The sequence below is a fragment of the Camelus dromedarius genome, chromosome 16 (assembly GCF_036321535.1).
Source record: "Camelus dromedarius isolate mCamDro1 chromosome 16, mCamDro1.pat, whole genome shotgun sequence".
Taxonomy (NCBI): domain Eukaryota; kingdom Metazoa; phylum Chordata; class Mammalia; order Artiodactyla; family Camelidae; genus Camelus; species Camelus dromedarius.
The window spans coordinates 38812517-38834560 of record NC_087451.1 but is presented as its reverse complement, the minus strand read 5'-3'; the positions used below and the strand labels follow the sequence as shown (position 1 = coordinate 38834560).

The following is a 22044-nucleotide window of genomic DNA, read 5'->3' as shown; positions in this document are numbered from 1 at the left end:
TGGGGTGGAGTCAACTAGACTTTTCTCCACCTATTTGCCTCTTAGACCCCCTCACACTCTTATTTTTCTGAGTCTGGAAACTATAAATCTGTTTACTCCATTACATCTTTGTTACTTTTTGTCTTTCAAACTCTTCACACAAAGTGTAGATCTCCAAATTCTTTTGTCTACTATAGTCAGACCAACTGCGTACCAAACACAGAGCCAGAAAACATCTTACCCTAGTGCATCTCAACAATACTGGCTCTTAGTGTGTGGTTTAGAAATTTGTAAGGAATTTTGGATTGTCGCAATCACTGAGGAGGAAGATATCATCATGTAACAGGGACCCTAGACAACAGCAATACAACAAACCTACACAATAAAACACTGTCCCAGGGGAAGGGTGTAGCTCAATGGTACAGCGCCTGCTTAGCACACATGACGTCCTGCATTCAACCTCTAGTACTTCCATTAATAAATAAACAAATAAATCTAATTACCTCCTCCCCCAAAATAAAAAATAAATTTAAAAAAATTTTAATAAAAGTAAAATTACTTAAAATATATATATATATATATATATATATATATATATATATATATATATATATATATTTCATCCTACATTCCATCAGCTTTTTCAGCGTCCTGCCAGATAACTCCTTATGTGTCTGAGGCCTAAACTCTAACTCCATTTTGCATATGCCAAGCTATTTTTTTTTAAGTTTTAACATGCACTAAAATTTCTAAGAATCCCTCTGTATGAAAAACAATGGAAGATTACACTTCGATAAAGTCAGAACTTTACCAAAAAGTTGTATACCATGTTGGAAAAATCATGTCACCCTTATGCTTGGGGAACCAACAGAACACACCTGTGGCAGCTGTAACTTTTGCGTTTAGTTATTGTATATGCATACAAGTAAAATGACTACTTCTTTACATTTCTGCTGTAGACGTGTTTTAGCCTTTATATTTTGAAATATATCATTATTTTGCTATTTTGCAATGTTTCTCCTTTACAGCTAGGGTGTTTTCTCGTTTTGTTTTTTTTTTTTAAATTATGTGTGCAGATGGGTTGTATTATCTGTGCTTTTCATTACGCAACAGTTAAAAACAAACAAACAAAAAGGTCTATTCAGCATATATAAAGGGAGGTTGGTGCTGATTAAACTGAGAACTACTAACATCACAGGTAAGCCACTCCACAATTTCCCATTTGCTTTCCAGGATACTGTTGACACATGGACCACAACACATACATCCTCATTTCCACTTTCAAGGATCTTAAGCTTCTTCTTCTTCTTTTTTTTAAAATATAGGGACCCAGAGGGTGTGGATGATAATTTAAAAAAAAAAAAAACAACAACTTTTATGGTCCTTAAGAATTGAAAACAGTCTGATATGCGTGATCTCGTTTGACGCTGGCTCAAGAGTCCTATAGGGAAAGTAAATAAAAATCTTTCTAAAGATTCTTACCAACATAATATTTACCTATTATACTACTGAACCACTGCCGTGTCTTCTCTTATGAGCTTTAAGAGATCCCACAGATTAAGCCACCAAGAGTCTCAAACAGACGAAACCTGAGAACCCTTTTCCTCAGGGTTTACTTCAGACTGCTCACGTAGACCTGAGAAAACCGAGATGCAAGAAAAGTTAAGCGACTTGCCCACGGTTCTGAGAAATCATACTATTTCAAAGCAGAGGTGTAATAATACATATGACAGCCTCTTCTTTTACACTAGCTTTCCTCACCGCAAATTTTAGGCGAGAAGGCTGTCACCAAAGATAAAGCCGGACGAGGCGGGGAAGGGGCGAGTCCCGGCCCCCGGCTCCGCCCCCAGGGCTGTCCGCGGCGGTGCCTGACTGGCGGCCAGCGCAGGGGGCTTCATGGGGTCCTTCGCGCGGGCTCCCGACGCACTGCCTGAGCGGGTGAGCCGGCGGCTTCCGGTGTGGGTGACGAGTGGTGGCCGAAGCAGGGGGACATCGAGAGACTCTCAGACAGGGACCATGGCGGACGGCGGCTCGGAGCGGGCTGATGGGCGCATCGTCAAGATGGAGGTGGACTACAGCGCCACGGTGGATCAGCGACTGCCCGAGTGCGAGAAGCTGGCCAAGGTGAGGGGAGGCCGGCTGGCTGTTGGCGGGCGCCAGGGGCTGAGTCACGGCGCGGAGCTTGCTTAGGCCTCAGGGGGCCTGCGGGCTGGAGCGCTCATCCCCGTTGCCTGCCCAGCCCGAGTGAGGCCTGCGTAAGTAGGAGATCCCAGGTCTACCCGACCAGAGAGACCCCGCAGCCGGAGTACGCTACTGTGTACAGCTTCCCAGACCCTCCCCAGGGCAGATGGTCAGTCACTTCATTCCCGTAGGAGTTGGGGCTCCATAGTGCTTTTTGCCTTTTCACGTTTACTTTAGTAGTTTCTCAGGGGTTAAGGCCACTACAGCATTCAAGCTAGATCAGAGAGTTTAGTTCTCTTGCTCGTCCTGCATCAATTTATGTCGTTAAGTTGCTTACGGATCATGGCGATGTGCCTGGTCTTTGGCCAGGAGAAGGGACAGTAACGTGATAGCGCGAAGATGATTAATACGCAGCCCTGTCCTTAAGGAGTTCTTGGATTAGACAAGTCAAGCGTGGCGTTGAGTGCCATATAAGTATGAAAGCGTTAGTGGAACACAAAAGGAAGCTGTTCATTCTTCTGGTGGGGTAAGGGAGGATTTTACAGAGAAGCTGACGTATTAAAGATTCGGTAAGATTCGGATGGGGAGGAGTCATCCCTGGAGCGGGCACTGCACAAATAAAGACACACAGGCACAGCAGTGCAGAATAACATAATTAGCGGAGGTCGTGAACAGTAGTTTAGCCCGACTGCGTATTTCCCATGAAATAAATAATAATAAATAATAGAAATTTTACTTGATCCAAACATTTACCATGCCCCCTGCTGTGTGTCAGGCAACTTTATGTATCATTTCACATGCAAAGAAACCAAGGCTCAGAATTGTTGGTCCGTCATAATAGTTAGTAATAGATAGAGCCAGGGATCTGACTAGGGTTTGGGTGTTAGTTGAATCAGCTCCCTTATGGGATGTTGTTAAGGATTATACTCAGGGCTCATAAAATTCCTTGATCAATCCAGCCATGAACATTTATTGCTATTCATTTGGGGTACATTCACTAATAGGGTTGTTTTTGTCATTTGAGCTTACTACCTAAGTACATAGTAAATTCAGGGGCAAGAGGAGTCTCAAGTAATACTTCACATTTAGTTTTTAGAAAGAACCCTTTTAATGCTTCCTTTTTTTCTGAAAAAGAATTTAGTGGGGCTTTACAAAAGACAAGGATAGGGGAAAATGATAAAGTTGATACACTTATACTTCTTGGGTTCAGTGCCCTAAGTGGAGGGGATCCATAAATTCATCTCTGAGCTTCCTAGCAGCTAGTATAGAGAAGCATCACCAGTTACACAGAGGTTGGAAAACTCAAAACACCTACAGTGCCAGGCAGATGATCACTCTGACATTTATTGAGTGCTTTTACAGTGCCAGAGTTTCTACTCTTCTAAGTGCTTACATGTATTAACTCATTTGATCTTCATCTTAGTCCTGTGTAGTAGGTATTATTATTATTTTTATTTTACAGACAGGAAAACAGTCTAAGAGAAATTGAGTTACATGCTCCAAAGTCTTCAGCTAGTGAAGTGGTGGAGCCAGGATGCAAACCCAGGCAGACTGATTCTAGGGCCTCTGCTCTCCGCAAGCTGTCCTGCCTAATGAGCAAAATGTAATGAAAACCTGAACTTTTGAGCACCCGCTCAGGGAACAGGGGCAGGAATTCTGCACCTCAGGTTAATCTTTGTTAGTTGGGGATGAAGGCCAAGCCTTGTCAACTCTTCTAAGTTAAGGGAGAGACCAGGAATATGGATTTTTATATGAATTGCCTCTATATTTAGAAACTGGGCACTAAACTGTTTGAGCCAATACTACATACATCAAACAAAACATACCAACGGGCCAAAGGCAGCCCCTGAACCACCTCTTTGGAATGAATAGACTGATATTGTCCGTACAAAGAAATTAATTGCTTTAAAGAAGTACAGCTATTCCTAGAACTGAGACTTGGGCAAAAAAAAACTCTTTACCAGTTTCTTCTGATAAGCTACTGTGTGCAAGACCCATTCAGTGCTAGACATTGGGGTAGAAACTATTATTACACTCATATCACTGAAGAGAAAATTGAGGGTCAGAGAGGGTAAGTGTCTTTTCTAAAGTAACACAGTAGTAGATGTTTTTGACCATTACCTTCTGCTGCCTCTGTGATTGATATTTGAGGACTCTGCATCAGATTGATGAGATAATAAAAGTGATACTAGCTCTTGATAATGGTTATTGTTTCGCCCTTGGATTAGAGAGTTAAAAATTAATCTAGTGAGGGCCTTTTCTGAACTGTAAAGATGTAGTATTTAACAGTTCTTAATACTCAGAAGGTTCCCTTCCAACCCCCACACCCTGCTTTTGGGTTACAGTGTATTTGGCACATGGTTATTCAGGGACAACTTGCATTCTTAAATTGAATATATCCATTGTTTTTCCCTCCTCTTAATGCCTTTTCATTTCATTTGGTCACCTGCAACCTCTTCTCGTGGTTAATACAAGATAAAGAGGAAGTGAAATGTAAAACAGTTTACTGATTGATAGCAGCTTGGACAAAAGACCCCTTCAAGAAATAAACATTTAAAAAAATTGAATTGGCATTGCATTTAAACTATTCATGGTTAAGTTTTTATTGGCCTTTTCTTACTTGCTTAGGTTATTTAACAAATCATTAAAAGATTGGATCCATTTAGGAGTAAAAGGACACAGACATAAACAATGTACAAGATCCAACATGTATTGATGTTGAACAAATGCCTTAGTCATTTACCTCATTGACAAAGACTATTTTAATGAGAAAAGTGAGTCACAAAAGTCCCATGTTCTAACAAGTTGGTTTTGATAGCTCTGACTATCTTGTTCCTCTGATTTGAAAGGTGGCATTGAGGAGGTACAATTTCAATGAACATATGTGAATAGATAGGAAAGGAAGGAGGAAGATGTTTGGCCATAGGATTGAACATGAAGGATAAGGTGAAAAGTGGGATGATGAGAGAATTGGGAGTTGTATTTAATGAAGTTGTTGGTAGTGTCCCTCAGATAGCTCTGAATTGTCAGCCATTTAACTTGTCACATTCGACTTACTGTCACAGTAAAAATCAGGAAGCCAAGATCAGCTGAATAGTTCAGGTCAGTGTCGATCCATTCAGCCCATACTATGTGCAAGTTGGTGCAGGGGAAGCAATTAATCAAACAAGGTCCAACCCTAAAGGAACTTATACACCACTTAGGAGGCAAGACATGCACATTAATAACTATGGTACCAGGTATAAAGGGATGTACCAGAATATCTACGGAAGCACCATTATATGCTTGGGTAGGTGCACAGCACTGAGCTGCTGTGGTGAACAGTATAGATGTTTTCCCTGCTCTCACACTCTAGTGAGATTAGAAGGACAGTGAACATTAAAATAGAATAGAGTTTGGGGTTGTCACCCGAAGGAAATGCACAACCTAGAAGTTGAGAATTATGTCTTACTCAGAGCATTACTGGGAACTGTAGCCTGGGAGGGCTTTCTCTCAGGTGTTTTTGCTTGGAAAAAACCAAACATGTAGTTGACCATCAAAAGATTACTGCTAATCACAAATACAGACACCTCAAGTTAATGATTTTAGTGTTTTTCTGTGTATGAGAAGATGCAAGAGTCTGGGCTTATTGAAATCATTCCTTTGATGTGCATCTTAACCACCTAGGGCCAGTATCCTGTCATAGGTCCACAACATCCTTTGTTTACTGAGATGGCAGGTGATGTTTTTTGTCCACAGGGTCATTGTAAAGCAGAAAGTCAGTGGACTGGAGTGTTAAAGGCGGTGCTGAGTAACCACAGATTTTAGAGAATGTAATCCAAGAACGCCTTTCTGAGACGGTGACAGTGACATTTAATATTTCATTGGTACCTGTAGACCCCGACTCTAGAGTGATGTATGATTCCTTCATGTGTAGGGTACAGTTCTTTAAAATCCATATTTCTGAATTAAAATACTACATAGTAAACTATATTCTGTTAATTTCAATCATGTGACTAATAATTACAAGAGTGACAAGAAGGGACCATCAGTAAGCAGTATCTTGCATTTTAGCTATTTTTGCACTACATTTTGTTGCCAAATAACCATTTCGCTATAGAAATTACAGTTGACCCTTGAACAACACAGGTTTGAATTGCATGGGTCCATTTACACATACGTGAAGATTTTTTTCAGTAGTAACCACTATAGTACTACACCATCTGTGGTTGGTTGAATCTTTGGATATGGAGGGCTGGCTATAAATTATACTCGGATCTTCAAGTGCTCAGAGGGTTTGGCCCCCCATAACCCCCGGCTTGTTCAAGGGTGAACTATACTTTAACTGAAATTACCTTGATGGAAGCAAAGGCATGATTTAAACTAATATGGTTGAGTGTAGTGGAGGGAGCATTGGACCAGGAGGCAAGAGCCCTGGCTTCTGGTTCTGTTGATGAAGTTTTGTGGCTGAGCTGTTTGGTCCTCAGTCTTTTTAATCTCTAAAATGAAGTGAATCTCCAGGTGTCTTTCCAGTTCTAAGATTCTTTGATTTTTATGATTTATAAGCCTTTAACTTTGGAGAATTTATAGATTGTTCTTTGTTCATTTGCTCTGATGGACATTTAGCCAGCGTTTATTGTATGCACGAATCTAGTCAGCTTTCAGAACTGATGCTCCCCTTTGCATAGGAAACATTGTTAAAATGTTAGTAATTGTATATGTTTCAGACTTAATCAAAATAAATTTAGACAATGGCTATACAGTACATATTTTGTGCTGCATAGAAAATTCATAGTTTAAAAGTTATCTTGGAAAATATGGGTACAGTATTTTGGAAAGTCCAAGCATTATTTGTGCCCTTAATTCAAAAGCTGTTTAGTTTCTTTCAACAGTAAAAGAGTAGTACTCATATACTGTCTATGAATGTCATTAAAATAAAAATAAATTTCCTTTATGATTAGAAAATTCATTTATAAATAAAACCCTCATCATTTCTAATTCATTCATTGTTATATCTTTACCTTAAATAAATGCAATTTTTGTGCTGTGGGCTGTTTTTTTTTTAATCAAGATATGTGGTTCCTGATAGATGGCTTATTTTAGTCCTGGTGTATTATCATCTAGGTTTTTATCATATGAATTTTGTTATTCTCATTTCTTAATGTATGTCCAAGGGAGAATGTTTTGTTTGCACATGAGGTAGAGGTTGCTCTAAGTTGATTACTTTTGTTGTAGCGTGCATGGGTATTCTCAGGTAGTCTTCATTTTCTTTAAGCACAATTATAATTTATTTCCAAAGTCATTGAAAAATTAAACCAAGGTTTCCTATCTTTTTACCATCAAATAACCTTTTTATTTCTCCTCAGGACTTCATGTTTTAAAATATTAATGATGGGGAGAGGGTGTAGCTCAGTGGTATAGAGTGCATGCCTGTCATGCACAAGATGCTGGGTTCAATCCCCAGTACCTCCATTAAAATAAATAACCTAATTACCTCCTCCCTCCAAAATAAAAAAATATATATATATATATAAATGGTGGCTTTGTAAAGAAATCATTCATTTTCCCATTATTATTCTTCAAAGACACATGTGACTGCCAGTTAGAAGTCTGTTCAGAACAAGATAAACAGGAGTTACCACACTGAGATGATAAATTGGAATCCAAAACAAAGATTTGATGTTTTTTTCAGGTGTTAAATCATTGTTGTTCTAGATTCACTTTCTCTTAGGCATTTCAAAATGTTAAAAATAGCTTGTGGGCCCCAAGTTGGGAACCACTGACTTACAGAATCCACTGAGGAAGATGAAATCATGAAAAGAAGAAAATCACAACGAAAGTAGTTATAGAGCTGGTCTCGTTCCTCTAAAATAGGCTATTGATTTTTTTCCTTTTCTGTATCAGAAACATCTCATTTTAGACTAGTTATTTGGTTTTGTGTTGGTGGTGGTGTTTTCATTGTTCACTTATCTTTGGTTTTAGGAAGGAAGACTTCAAGAAGTCATTGAAACCCTTCTCTCTTTGGAAAAACAGACCCGTACTGTGAGTAGATTATAGTGAAAACCTCAATTGCCATTAATTTAATTTGACATTGTTCCATTAACTTTCAATATATTTTTATTACAGGCTTCTGATATGGTGTCTACGTCCCGTATCTTAGTTGCAGTAGTGAAGATGTGCTATGAGGCTAAAGAATGGGATTTACTTAATGAAAATATTATGCTTTTGTCAAAAAGACGGAGTCAGTTAAAACAAGTGAGTTCATGATTGCTCAAAAAAAATTCACATTCAAATAAGGACTTTTAGCAAACCTTTCCGTAAATCTACTTTAAATCTGTTAAATATTACAAAATTTAGAGAGTTTTTAAAAATTCTATCCATATTCTCATTGACAACTGCTTTTACTTTTGTTTTCTCTTCTAGTCTTTATATATTTGCATATTTTTACAAAATGTACTGAGTGTTGACACAGCTTTCTTCTATTTCCATGTTGCTCCTTCGTATTTATTATTTTAAATGGTTATGTTATAATCTATCAAGTTGATAATCTGTAATTCACTTAATCATATCTTTTATTAAGCCCTTAATATTTAACTTATTTTTGAGGCCATTTTCAGATTATTGTGACTACTCATTTTGTTTAAAGCTTATGTAAGTTCTCTTTTTTATTTATTTATTTTTATTGAAGTATAGTCGATTTACAGTGTTGTATTAATTTCTGGTGTACTCTTGCTGTTTTTGTGAAGCTGGATTTTCTTTAGTGCTTCCCTGTTGTGCTTGAGACATATTTCAGTGATCTGCTGTAGTGGAAGATTCCACTTTTTACATTTGTATCTCATCTTTAAAATGCTGTTCCCTAAGTAGCTTCTGTGTTTTTATTTTTTTGCTTTCAAATGATAAAACAGAGTAGTAGTGGAACCAAAAATAGAAACATGAGGTTCCTGTCCAAATCCCTTATTTTGTTAATTAGTCTGCTGCTAGAGTGAGTGTAGTATTAGAGTGAGTTAAATTATTTTTTGCAGAAAGCAAAGTTACTGGGCTTGTTTGTTTGTTTGTTTTAAGATAACTTTGCATGCACATAAAATTCACTGTTAAGAATTAACATAGATTTAACTTAGGCACTCTAGTACATGTGAATGTCGAATTCATTTAAATATGCCCTTTTAGTGCTCAGTTCTGTGATTTGAGAGGCCAACATAGATGAACAATCATCTTCCTCTGAATTTTTGAGACTTGCTTTCTATGGGGCAATTTTGAAAGGGCTACTTAATTAGAAATCTTGGGGCCACCTGTGTTAAAATAAGTAAAAATATGTGTTTTATATAGTATTAATAAAGTTCAAAGCACATATCCTAAAATATGGATTTAATTTCATAGAGTTATAAAATTTTAGAGCCAGTAGAAGGGACTGTTTACTCTCACTCTGTTACTTTAGTGATCGAGAAACCAAATTTTATATGTAAGACTCTTGAAATGTGAAGAAACATGTAAGTAGCCTATAGTTTAGTATAGAATATAAATCACAAGTAATCATAGTACATGGCAATCTTTAACAAGTGTCCTAAGATTTTTTTTTTTAATTATACACATACAGGGCAACATGTGATGTTGGAATAGTGGAAGGGTACTAAGATATATGGAAGAGGAAGAGAAAGATTTTAATTAGGTTTCTTGGAGAAAGAGGAGTTTGAGTCAGACTCATAGCCACCCAGTGACATCATCACCAGAACTGGAACTGGAGCTGCTCTTTCTGCCGTAACATGTTACGTCTTCACAGCCGTGGGAAGTGCTTAGGGACGCAAAATGTCTCTTTATTTTTCTTGTGATTACTTTTTACTTCAAACTTTTCTTTTTTTTTTTTTTTTTTTGCTTTATCAGGGTTAGAAAGTAGTAATTTTTAAAAAATAACCTTTTCTAGATTGCTTAAGATTAATGGTTTCTAGTTCACTGTCACCTGAGCACAGGGATCAGCATTACTTCAACCATAGAGGGATCATCTCTTCTTTCTTTTTGAGGGAGGGAGGGGGTAGCTAGGTTCATTTACTTATTATTATTTTTTTAATGGAGGTACTGGGGATTGAACCCAGGACCTTGTGCATGCTAAGCATGCGCTCTACTACTGAGCTGTGCCCTCCCGCCAGGATCATCTCTTTTGTGAGAGAATAGGTGTTCCAGAGCTTTGTACCTACTGAAAGTTACATTTTATAATAAAACCTTTGCCTTCTGGAACTCCTGAAGGTCTCTGAACAGCTAATTTTCAAATTATTTAAAGTCTGATCTGAGCTATGTGAACATTAAGTATTTTTCAAAGAAATCTTTGCAAGGTGCATCATGTGATTTATTTTTTCAGCTTTATGGGGGTATAATTGACAGCAGGATATTCTGTTTACTCTTCTGCTATCTTAAAATATGCTTAATCAGCATTTTCCTCATGACAAAGAGTCCTAATTATTTGTTTTGTTTGGTGGGTAGGTAATTAGGTTTAATCTATTTTAGAGGTGGTACTGGGGATTGAACCCAGGACCCTGTGCATGCTGAGCAAGTGCTCTGGATCCTAATTATTATTATCAATGATTATGAAATGTTGTTTAGAATTTAGATGAGGTGTTGGCAAACTCTGAGCCAGGGACCAAATCCCACTTGCCACCTAAATAAAAGTTTCTGGGGGCAGAGCCGCACCCGTTTGTCATGTATGACACATGTGGCAGCTTTGGGGTTACAAAGGCAGAGCTGAAAGGTTGCCATGGAGACCCCATGGCCCACAAAGTCTAAAGTATTTACTGTGTAAATATTTATTAAAATCTTCAGAAAAGGTTAGCTGACCCCTGACCTAGGTCATAGAATGTTAGAGCTGGAGGAAATGTAGTCCAGCCTGCTTATGTTACCTGCGGGGAACCGTGGGCAGGAGATGCTGTGCCTTTCGCCATCACATACCTTTGAGGTGAGTGTGGCTGGCTGTGGCTCCTCCTCCTCACCCAGAGGATGGAGCTGTTCAACCTTTCTGCCTCTGCCACCGACTCTTTTTCCCTCCAGTCACAGTATCTACTGGTCATGGCTTCGCTGCTGTCACAGCCACTGTTAAACTCTGCTTTTCTCTCCCCTTTTTTCCCCCTTTAATCTGTTGCTATTTCTTCCATACATTTCTGCTTGGCTGCAAAAATGCTAGCTAGCCAGCCTTCTAATAGGCATTGCCAGACATTTCCACCTTTCCTTTTGTGTAATCAGTTGACCAGTTGTAGTGGAAAGGGGTAAAGTCTTTGTACCTGAGGTTTTCCTAACCTTTATTGATTTGTTACTCAGTATTCAGTACTTCTTAGCTAAGGGAGGTTTTGGTATTTTTTTATAGGCATTTCAGTATCTAGAGTTGCTTGGAAAGACCAGATTTGACCATAGCACTTCCATTGATAAAATACTTCCTTTTCCAGTATGAAGAATGAATTTAACTTAGGAATGATTTTTATTACTTTAGGCTGTTGCAAAAATGGTTCAGCAGTGCTGTACTTACGTTGAGGAAATCACAGACCTTCCAATCAAACTTCGATTAATTGATACTCTACGAATGGTTACAGAAGGAAAGGTGAGTTTTCTATTGGCATAACTCGCAGTGATAAGTACTGTTTTGTCTGTATTCAGAGATACTTATGCATTTGAACATTTTATATAAGTACATATTTATATAAGTATTTTTAAGATGAAATACACAAAATGTCTTCACCTTAATTTAACCCATATCTTTGTACATTTCCTTCTCGTGTTATCCTACATGCCTATGAATATACTTAGTGATAATCTTAGTATATCCAGATTTTTCTAGAAATTAGTGTGATCTTATTTCAGATTTACATGTGGTAATAATTAAAGATAAGGTTAATTCTTCACATGGCCTAGATCTGCTTGAGAAGTCTGTGTTTGGGATAGTTAAGGTTTCATAGAGTATTTGCAGTGTGAGATTAGTTTTCAAAATTTCACTGTCTTGCCAGAATTTATTTGTATTTCTTTCGATCCCTTTCTTCCCTACTCACACCACCAATCTAATGTTTCTCTGAAAAGGGCAACTATGAAATGGTGACCATGGTGGATGTTTCTTGCTAGGTAGATTTTTGTGGTTTGGAAGATAGAAACTTAGCTTACACCTAATTTAGATTGCCTCTTTGAGAGTTCCGTTCATTAAATGTTTATTGAGCACCTACCTGTGTTGTGCGAAGTCTAAAATGGGCAGGACACTGTTTTTAACCTCAAAGAGATGAATCGTAGCAGTAGTTGCTGTGCTGGTCTTGACAGTAGCGGTGTGCCTGTTCCCCCCTGCAGCACAGAGGTAGGGGCTGACTGACTGAGGGGCCCAGAGGAGCCTCAAATTGCAAACTGTTGATGGTGGCTTAGCTGGCTTTTTAAGAATGAATAGAAATTCTACTGGGCCAGGGCGTATGGAGAAGGGCATTTTAGACGTAAGGGAAACTATATATAGAGATATCCAAGTAAGAAACTCAGAGTACATTTAGGAAACTGTAAGCAGTTCATTGTTATTGGAGAGGAAGTATTTTGAGGATGGAGTTGGGAAAAGAGACCGCTACAGAGCTAAGGCTAAACAAGTCAGCAAACCCAGTCATGAAAATAAGTTCCCTAGTCTCTATTAGGCTATAGTTACATTTTTAATGTTTAATTTGTTGGAAATCACAAATCTACTACATTACCCATAGCTACCAAAAAATGCTAGTAACTTTTAATACTTATCAAAATCAGATAATTTTAGAGAAAGTAGCCTTGCATTTAAGGAGAAATCAAAATGAGAATATTGATTGAATTTTAGATGCTAAACTGCTACGCCCCTTTGCAAAGTGTGTTATTTTTCAAATAATCCTTTTAAAGGCACTTTCCTTTCTGTGCCATTTATGTAGTTTTTGGTCCTGTTATTTGTTAAACACAGTGATTTAATACTTAGGCTCTCAAAGCAAAGCTGCACAGTATGGATAATGTTTTACAGAGATGTTTTCTTAAAAATTACATGATTGTGAAATGTAAAATGTCACATAGCACTGTTTATACCTGGCGGATAAAGTGCATGACAGCTGCCAGATAAATACTCTGTTGAGCACTATTGTTCACTTCTACCTTGTCAATTTTAACATGATTCTGTAAGAATTTAGATAATACAAATTTCTTGCATTTGTAGATTTATGTTGAAATTGAGCGTGCTCGGCTGACTAAAACATTAGCCACCATAAAAGAGCAAAACGGCGACGTCAAAGAGGCGGCCTCCATTTTACAGGAGTTACAGGTAAGGTGCTGCATTTTAGATTGTGTGAATTTTTACATTTCATCAGCGATATTTTCTTGTGGAAATTGTTTGTTTTGGCACCTTATTACTGTTTTCTAAACCACCAAGATTCAGAGTGAGCAGTATAGAGTATAAAGTTATTCTGGTAGCTGGAAGTTTTGTGATCATGGTCCCAACTGAATTTAGCTGCTGAAAAAGTTTTGAAGAAAAGCAGGATCAACAGATCAGTCTCAGGGAGGGTAAGCTCAGTGGTAGAACGCGTGCTTAGCACGTACGAGGTCCTGGTTCAATGCCCAGTACCTCCATTTACAAAACAACATGCGCTTACTGTATAACCCAGCAGTCCTATCCCTGGGTACCCAAGAGAAATGAAAACTTATGTTCACATAAAACTTGTTCACTAATGTTCAGATAGCTTTATTTGTGATAGACAGAAGGTGGAATCAGCCCAGTTGTTCAGCAAGTGAGTGGATAAACTGTGATCCATTCATGTAATGGAACACTGCTTAGCCATAAAAAGGATGAACTGTTTGATATACACAACAACTTGAATGAATCTTACTATCTAAAGCATTATGCTGAGTAACAAAGACAGTCTCAAAAAGTTGCATATTATGTTTGACATTCTTGAAAAGACAGCTCTGTAGTATTAGAGACAGATCATTAGTTGTCAGGGATTATGTATGGGGGCAGCGTGTGTCTGTAAGGGGGAGCATGAGGGAGTTATTCAGGGTGATGGAATTCTTCTATATCTTGATTGTGATGGTGGTTACACAAATCCATACATGTGCTAAAATTCATAAAACTTTACACCCAAAGAAATAAATCCATTTTACTGTATAATAATTTTTAAAATTTTAATTTCCTGGAGGAAACTAGCTTTAGATATCATCAACACTCTCCCAATAGGTGTGAATGTTCTTATTGTTTATCAAATGTGAATATTTAAGGTCCATTTAGTTTTTCTTTTACTTTTTTTTTTTTTTGAAGTATAGTCAGTTTACAATGTTGTGTCAAGGTCTATTTAGTTTTATTGCAATTTTTAAATATTATTAACTTACTTGGGGATTTACTCTGCTAGGTGGAAACCTATGGGTCAATGGAAAAGAAAGAGCGAGTAGAATTTATTTTGGAGCAAATGAGGCTCTGTTTAGCTGTGAAAGATTACATTCGTACACAAATCATCAGCAAAAAAATTAACACCAAGTTTTTCCAGGAAGAAAATACAGAGGTAAGCCCATCTCTTACTATTAGTTTACTTTAAAAGTGTTTGGGGAAAATACCCATAAGCCCCAATTAATTTTGTCCATTTTTTTCAGAAATTAAAGTTGAAATACTATAACTTAATGATTCAGCTGGATCAACATGAAGGATCTTATTTGTCTATTTGTAAGCACTACAGAGCCATCTATGATACTCCCTGTATACAGGCAGAAAGTGAAAAGTGGCAACAGGTAAGAACATATACTTATTAGGAAGAATTTCTTCCTAACTTTTTCCAGCATTCTTAATGTATGTTGAAGTCATTTTAACTTCTGTGATTATACGCAGTTGTCAGGTGCTGCTTTCTGTTCAGTATGTTGATGATTCACTTCATCCTTGCGGGTTCAGGTGGATTGTAGCAATGCTCTAAGCGATTTATGGCCTTTGAAGAATTGTAGGCTTACTATTTGAAATATATCCAGCAGGTTACCTTCTAATAAAGGTCACAGATAAAGACCTAGCGTTACTCTGGGAAGTTATCTGAAAAAGTATGTATATGTATCATTGAATCACTTTGCTATACACCTGAGACTAAGTAAATCAACTATACTTCAATTGAAAAAAAAAAAAGTCAGCCCAGGTAGTAATCCAAATTAGCAAAAGTTGACTATAATTGTTTTATAATAGTTTTATGAAAAGTAAATATGACAGAAAGACACTATGAAGAAGGTGAAACTTAACAGGACTTTTTCCCTAAGGCTTTTGAGTACAATACTAAAAACAAATATATACAATTATTCCATTAATTTTCACTTTCTGCTGAAGTTTCCATTTTGCTTCTCATCGCACATGTAATCTGTTGTGTTGTATGCCTTTTTTAGGCCCTGAAAAGTGTTGTCCTTTATGTTATCTTGGCTCCTTTTGACAATGAACAGTCAGATTTGGTTCACCGAATAAGTGGTGACAAAAAGTTAGAAGAAATTCCAAAATACAAGTAAGTACTTTTATAATTAACATAGTATGTCTCAGTAGAAGTGCCACTTTGAAAGAAAATTGGTTAACTTCATTGTACACTTCTTAATTGGTTGCTGATAGATTGTATTAGAGAATAAAACTAGAGATAATAAGAGTGGTTTTTAGTACTGCATTAGAAATTAATGTTAAGAGATCGTAACACACTTCATTCTAAACCACTTACCAAGTAGAAGTTTTATTTCAAGCTCACTGTAGCTGCCTTTGGTTAATTAACCATTTGATAAATTTTTATCATTAGTAAATGTTTGGGGCTTTGTGATTTTTGGAAATACATGCTTCTGAAAATTCATTATATAAAACAGGCATAGACTGTATCATAAGGACAGTGGGCTTTTTTTTTTTTTAAGCTATTTTTCTTTTTTCTGTTTCATTAGTAAGTTTACAGTCAGTTAGTCCAGAGATTGGCAGACACAATACAGGAGAGAGCAGAATGTTAAGCAGGGGAATGCTGTATTCAGAATTACTGTGGGAAAAAAAGGTAGTAAAGTTGGTAACATAAATAATCATCAATTTGTATCTTGATCCACCAACAAAATGTTATAAAAACCATGTTTGTTGACATTTTAACATTGGCTGTTGTGTTAGATGAAACTTAAATTTTACAGATTTGGAATATTAAGTTTTCGGTAATTTCCAGGGATCTTTTAAAACTTTTTACCACAATGGAGTTGATGCGTTGGTCCACACTGGTTGAAGACTACGGAATGGAACTAAGGAAAGGTTCTCTGGAGAGTCCTGCAACTGATGTTTTTGGTTACACGGAGGAAGGTGAAAAAAGGTGGAAAGACTTGAAGAACAGAGTTGTTGAACACGTAAGCATCTGGCATGACGGAGATGACAGTTTAGAAGTAAACTCTGCCAAATTTGAGCATAAACTTTCATTTCTCAAGTTTGATAATCAAGTGTTTCTTTTGGATGTTCTATATTTAATTCTTCACTTGAGGATTTTTTTTTCCTACACCCAGTGTAGTAGTGATGTAAATTCATTGTCAAATGTTTATTGTGTATTTCCCAAAGCATATCAGAATTTATCTTTTGGGTGGGGAGAGAGGTAATTAGATTGATTGATTGATTAACGGAGATACTGGGGATTGAACCCAGGACATTGTGCATGCTAAGCATGCACTGTACCTCTGAGCTATACCTCCCCCCTACCCCCCGAATTTATCTTATTACCCCACTTGTCTTTTTTTTCCCCCATCTATCTTTGGCTTTTCAGAAAAGATAACTATATGTTAGCATGCTGTATTTTGAGAGGACCTCTCAAGGATCCAAAATTTTATAGCATGTAAACCAGAAGGAATTTCTTAAGAATATGAGGGATGGGTCTGGGTAGAGAGATTGTTTTCTCTCGGACACTTGGTTTTGGAAATGGGTAACATGTCTTGCACCTGACCTTTGATCTTCTTGGTGTCCCTACAGATTGAATTATGTCCGCATTCATTCACATAACAAATATTTGTTGTGAGCCTTCTGTGTGCCACACACTGTACAAAATGCTGAGACACATGGGAGAATAAGACATGGTCCCTACCTTCAGAATGCTTAAAAATTAATGAGAGGGGAGATGCATTTATAAATAAAAGTACAATAGACTAGAGGGAAGCATGGGAGGAGAGCTGATTGGTTCCACCTGGAAGAACGGCCAGGCAGGACACAGAAGAGTTGATGCAGGGGGAAGATTTGTGAGGAGAGGATGTAGTTAGCATGCAGACCAGGGAAGGTGGTTGGGAGAGTCTAAGGCAGGGCATGAAGGCAGCACACAGCAGGGGGCCTCCAAGAAAAGGGCACAGTGAGAAAGGAAGCTGGAGATGCAGAAAAGCTCTGGATCACAGCAGAGTTTGTATACCCCAGTAGTAAAAACCTAGAGGATAATGACCAGACTTGTATTTTACAAAGATTCCTCTGGGAGTAAGGTGACGAGCAGGCTGGGAGAGAGAAAAGACAGATGAGAAGACTAGCTAAGGGAGGGGCTTTCCGAGCTTGAATTAAGGCAGTAGCCAAGGTATGGAAGAAGAGTGGATGGAATGGAATAAACGATTTTAAAGAAGAAAATCAATAGAATTTAGTCATTGGTTAAATTTAAAGGATGAAGGAAGGTGGAGGAGGGTAGATCTGGAGTGATTCTCATGCTGCCTGAGAGGTTGGTGTTGCCATCGAGCCTGATTAGAAGTGGGAGGAGATGCAGCTTCTTCAAAGATGAGTTCATTTTTCTCCCCACTGTTCCCCGTTTTTCGTTGTGAGTGCTGCTGCTTTGTTAGTAACTTTAACGTTAAGAATAGCAAAGGGGTGTCTCTAACTTTAGCACCATTTCCAGTGAAAATTAGGAAGTTTAATTTCAAATTATCTTTATGTAGTTCTAATGATCAAGTGGTGTTTTCACATGATCTTGATCATTTTTTAAAATTTTAGCCTTTTAAACATTTGTGTCATAATTAGAAAAACTTAGCTTTAGATTCTTGTATTTTGCAAGAATATTTTAGTTCAGTAATAACTTTGAACAACTAATTTAGTTAAGCCTATATTTTGGCTATGTATTTTGACCTAAAAATACATATTTTAAAAGAGTTGTAGAGTGTACTCAGAATAACTTTAAAATAACTACTGAAGCTTAGAATATCTAAGGGTTTAGTTTTGTTTTTGACATTTAGAACCAGCTTCATTCCAGCGGTGGACTATAGAAAAATAAAAGATCTGAGACTTGACATTTTAACTAAACCTATTTGGGTATGAAAACAAATGGACTTTTAGCCTTACTGACAGCTATGCCCTCCCTGCCCTCTGTTCTCCCCTCAGAATATTAGAATAATGGCCAAATATTACACGAGGATAACAATGAAGAGGATGGCACAGCTTCTGGATCTATCTGTTGATGTAAGTAGTAAACATCATTTTTTGTAGCCATTCATTTTAAAAAATCAATTGGCTTGTAAAAATCGAGTGAGAAAATCAATTTTGTTTTATTGCTTAATTTTAAGTTTAGGTGATAGAAAGTTTCCCCAAGCTCTCTGAGCACTCTGAATACCAAAGAATGGCCTAAATAGCAAATTTATAGTTATATTAATAGTAATATCCTAGTTAAAATCTTCACTTAAATATGTTAGTTTCACATTGATTGATTTGAAGTCCAAAGTATATATTTCTATAACAAATATGCTGAGGTTCCCATAAGTGAGCTGTAGAAGTAAGACATGAGGGAGACTGGACTTGCAGTTCACCTGAAGAGGTTCCAGGACGTATTAGAGGAGTATCGTATTCAGGTCCGGGTTTCATGCTGGTAAAATGTACAAGACCAAAGAGATAAGAGTTAAGTGAAGTGGGTTATAATGGTCTGAAAAGCCATTTCTGTCACCAGAAGGAGTCCTAACAGTTTAGAAGAAAAAGAAGAATCGTGGAATGGTAGGGTTAGAAGCCTTGATCCTTGGTTAGTTCACCAGCTCTTATTTCTGGAGGAGAATTAAAGTGTCTTGTCCATGGCTACATACTTGCCAAGTGGCAAAGTATATATTCTACCTCAGCATTTCTGGAAACAAACTAACTGTTTTTTCCCCCTTTTAGGGGGAAACATTGTAAAAGGTAGATCAAGCTGCTGTTGGCAACAGGCTCTTGGGGAACCCGCAGCATTAAGTTTGCAGGGAGATTCTGGCTGAGCCCTGACTCTGATCCTTCTAATCATTCCCTGGGTTCTCAGTAGAATAAGTACATTATTGCAGGAACTCAGCAGTTGCTAAGTATTAATAGTGAATTTTAGCCCTGCATATTCTTGAATGAAGAGTTATTTTCTAAACTTTCCTTAAAATATGTTTATTGTCTAAAATTTTATCCTATCTTAATCCAGTTTGTCCTTCTCTCTTGTAGGAGTCAGAGGCTTTTCTCTCGAATCTAGTAGTTAACAAGACCATCTTTGCTAAAGTAGACAGGTTGGCAGGAATCATCAACTTCCAGAGACCCAAGGATCCAAATAATTTATTAAATGACTGGTCTCAGAAACTGAACTCGTTGATGTCTCTAGTTAACAAAACTACACACCTCATAGCCAAAGAGGAGATGATACATAATCTACAATAAGGGGCTTCGTGCCCTTGATGCTTTTAGAAAAGAGAGAAAATTGGAAGTCATTTAAAAAAAAAAAAAAAAGACTTTTATGGTGTATATGTTGGGTTTTTGTTTTTTGTTTTTTTTTTCCTATTCTCGGCTCTTTTGTCTAAAATTTAAAAGATAGTGAATATGTTTGAGGCCCCTTCGATTTTTCAGTTCCCCGATTTCATTGTTAACTTTGCATTTGCAATTGGTGCAAAAATATGCAATACATTTCTATTGTCTGGCTACTCAAAAAATTGTCATAACTTACCTAAATGTGTTTTTCTATCATTTGAAATCTTTTTAGCTATTATTTGTTTTCATTCAGTGAACAACCATAATTATAATAATAAAAGCAGTATATACATGTTTACTTTCTATGATTACCTGTGTTTCTAGACATTTTGTGGGATAGCAATTTGTTTTTTAAATAAAATAAATTTTGTTGTAAAGCTATCAATTATTTAGTAGAATTTAAAAAGCAACATATAGAACATATAAGAACATTTGGGATAACATTTTGTGATTTGTGAAGAATTTGTATTTTAGTATTGTGGCAGAAAGTCTCTAGATTAAATGTGTACAGAGCTACCCAGTAGGCTATAAATTTTGTTTTTTTTTTTTGAGTCAAACTAGTTTCAGTCGCAGTAGCTTGTTTTTACCCCTTTTCCCTGCCTTGTCCAGTTGTTGAACTAAATCGTCAACGTGTTGACACAGTTTAACACACAAAGTCATTTTTATAAGACTCCTTTGTGGCTTTAACTTACACATCCAGTTACATCATTAATGCTCCAAATTCATTCTCCTTATAGGAGCTTTATTTCCACTGTATGTGCACTGGATAACAACCTAAAATGCTTTAAAAACGACTCAAAAAAAAAAAAAAAAAGAGACTTCAGGCCACCCTCTTGGCAAATGGTATAGAGTTGACATTTTTAAAAATAGAATTAAACAAAAGTAGTTTTACTGTCATACATCTGAGATCACTTAATGTGAGCAAATTTTAGAAGTTTTTTTTAACTTGATTTCAGAGAAAACAAAAATGAAACGATGTTAGGTTATTTAAAATGATGTGTAAATGAAGAAAGTATGAGGTCTACTTTTTTAAAAATATAAATGACAAGACGGGGGAAAAGGCATTCTGGAAACAGAAGCTCTCATAATTCATTTTCCATTTAATGGTCACTGAACTGCCCTATTTCATGATCCCAGGGCTGGAGACAATTGCGAGAACTCTACTATTTTGCTGAGTCATTGTAAATAATAACATAGTATTAATCTCATTTTATTCTTTGGAAATTTAATATATTGGTCACATTAATAACATCTGCTATCATTTATCTTAAAAACTAACCAAAAATATGGCAAGCTCAGAAACATCAGACGTTCACACTAGCAGTAAGAATATGGTTTCAATTTTCTTTTGAATGAAAAGGATAGAAAATAAAGTCATTTTGCATTGTTAATTTGTAAATCAAGTTGGAACTAATTTGAATCTAGCTTCTCATTAATGTCATTAACTTACCAAATCTAGACTGTTTGGCTCTAGAAATATGTTGCTCTAAAGATCTCAAATACTCCTCTTTGTTTTTTATTTAACATGCTCATCTGCAAATTAAGCTTTTTGTTTGTTCTGATTTGGTGCCATTTGTAACTGTCCCAGTGACCAAATCCCACTTGATTAATTGCTCATTCATTATTTTTGTTTGTTTCTTCTGTCCAAGCAACCTTAAGAGTCATTACCAATTTCTTAGTGTTACAAAGAAGAATCCATTAACCTAAGGCAGTAAAATATTTGAGATGTTCAGAACCTAAAATCCTGACTCATGTTTCAGACCTAAAGCTGGCATTCATGAAAAGGATTGAACCACTTTGTTTTAATATGGAGAAGAGAATACTTGACTCGTTTTTATTAGGTTACTGACCAGCAGGAGAGGTCATGAGCCACTGGGTGTTTTTGGTTGGTTGGTTTGGTTGGTTTTGGGTTTTTTAATGAAATACCTTCTACCCTTTTATCTCTATATAATTTATGTTCTTAACTCTGGAGTTCAATCACTATTTCTGTAATTGTCTTCAATTTCCATATGCTTACTATTGAATCATTGGGAAATTCATCTCTAAAATTCATACCGTTCCATTCTATCTCTTTTAAGTGTTAAATGTATGATAAAAATACATATTTTAAATTGTTTTCAGTTCTGGATATAGCTGCAATAAAAGCACTAATTGTGAGTATTTAAGAAAATCTGGAGAATAAACTCATACTTTAAAAGATCACTTCTCTTTTCAGTTCTTTTACTGTTTATACAAAA

The 22044-nt window shown here is 36.8% G+C and overlaps 1 protein-coding gene across 1 annotated transcript; it reads left to right on the top strand.

The window, feature by feature from the left end:
- The first annotated feature begins 1895 nt into the window (after positions 1-1895).
- On the top strand, positions 1896-22009 carry PSMD12 (proteasome 26S subunit, non-ATPase 12). Its single transcript, XM_031468911.2, has 11 exons — positions 1896-2103; positions 8122-8181; positions 8266-8394; positions 11609-11716; positions 13310-13414; positions 14496-14645; positions 14734-14868; positions 15499-15611; positions 16290-16464; positions 18449-18526; positions 19511-22009. The coding sequence occupies exons 1-11, from the start codon at positions 1996-1998 to the stop codon at positions 19718-19720; spliced, it is 1371 nt and encodes a 456-aa protein (XP_031324771.1). The 5' UTR covers positions 1896-1995; the 3' UTR covers positions 19721-22009.
- The last annotated feature ends 35 nt before the right edge of the window (positions 22010-22044 follow it).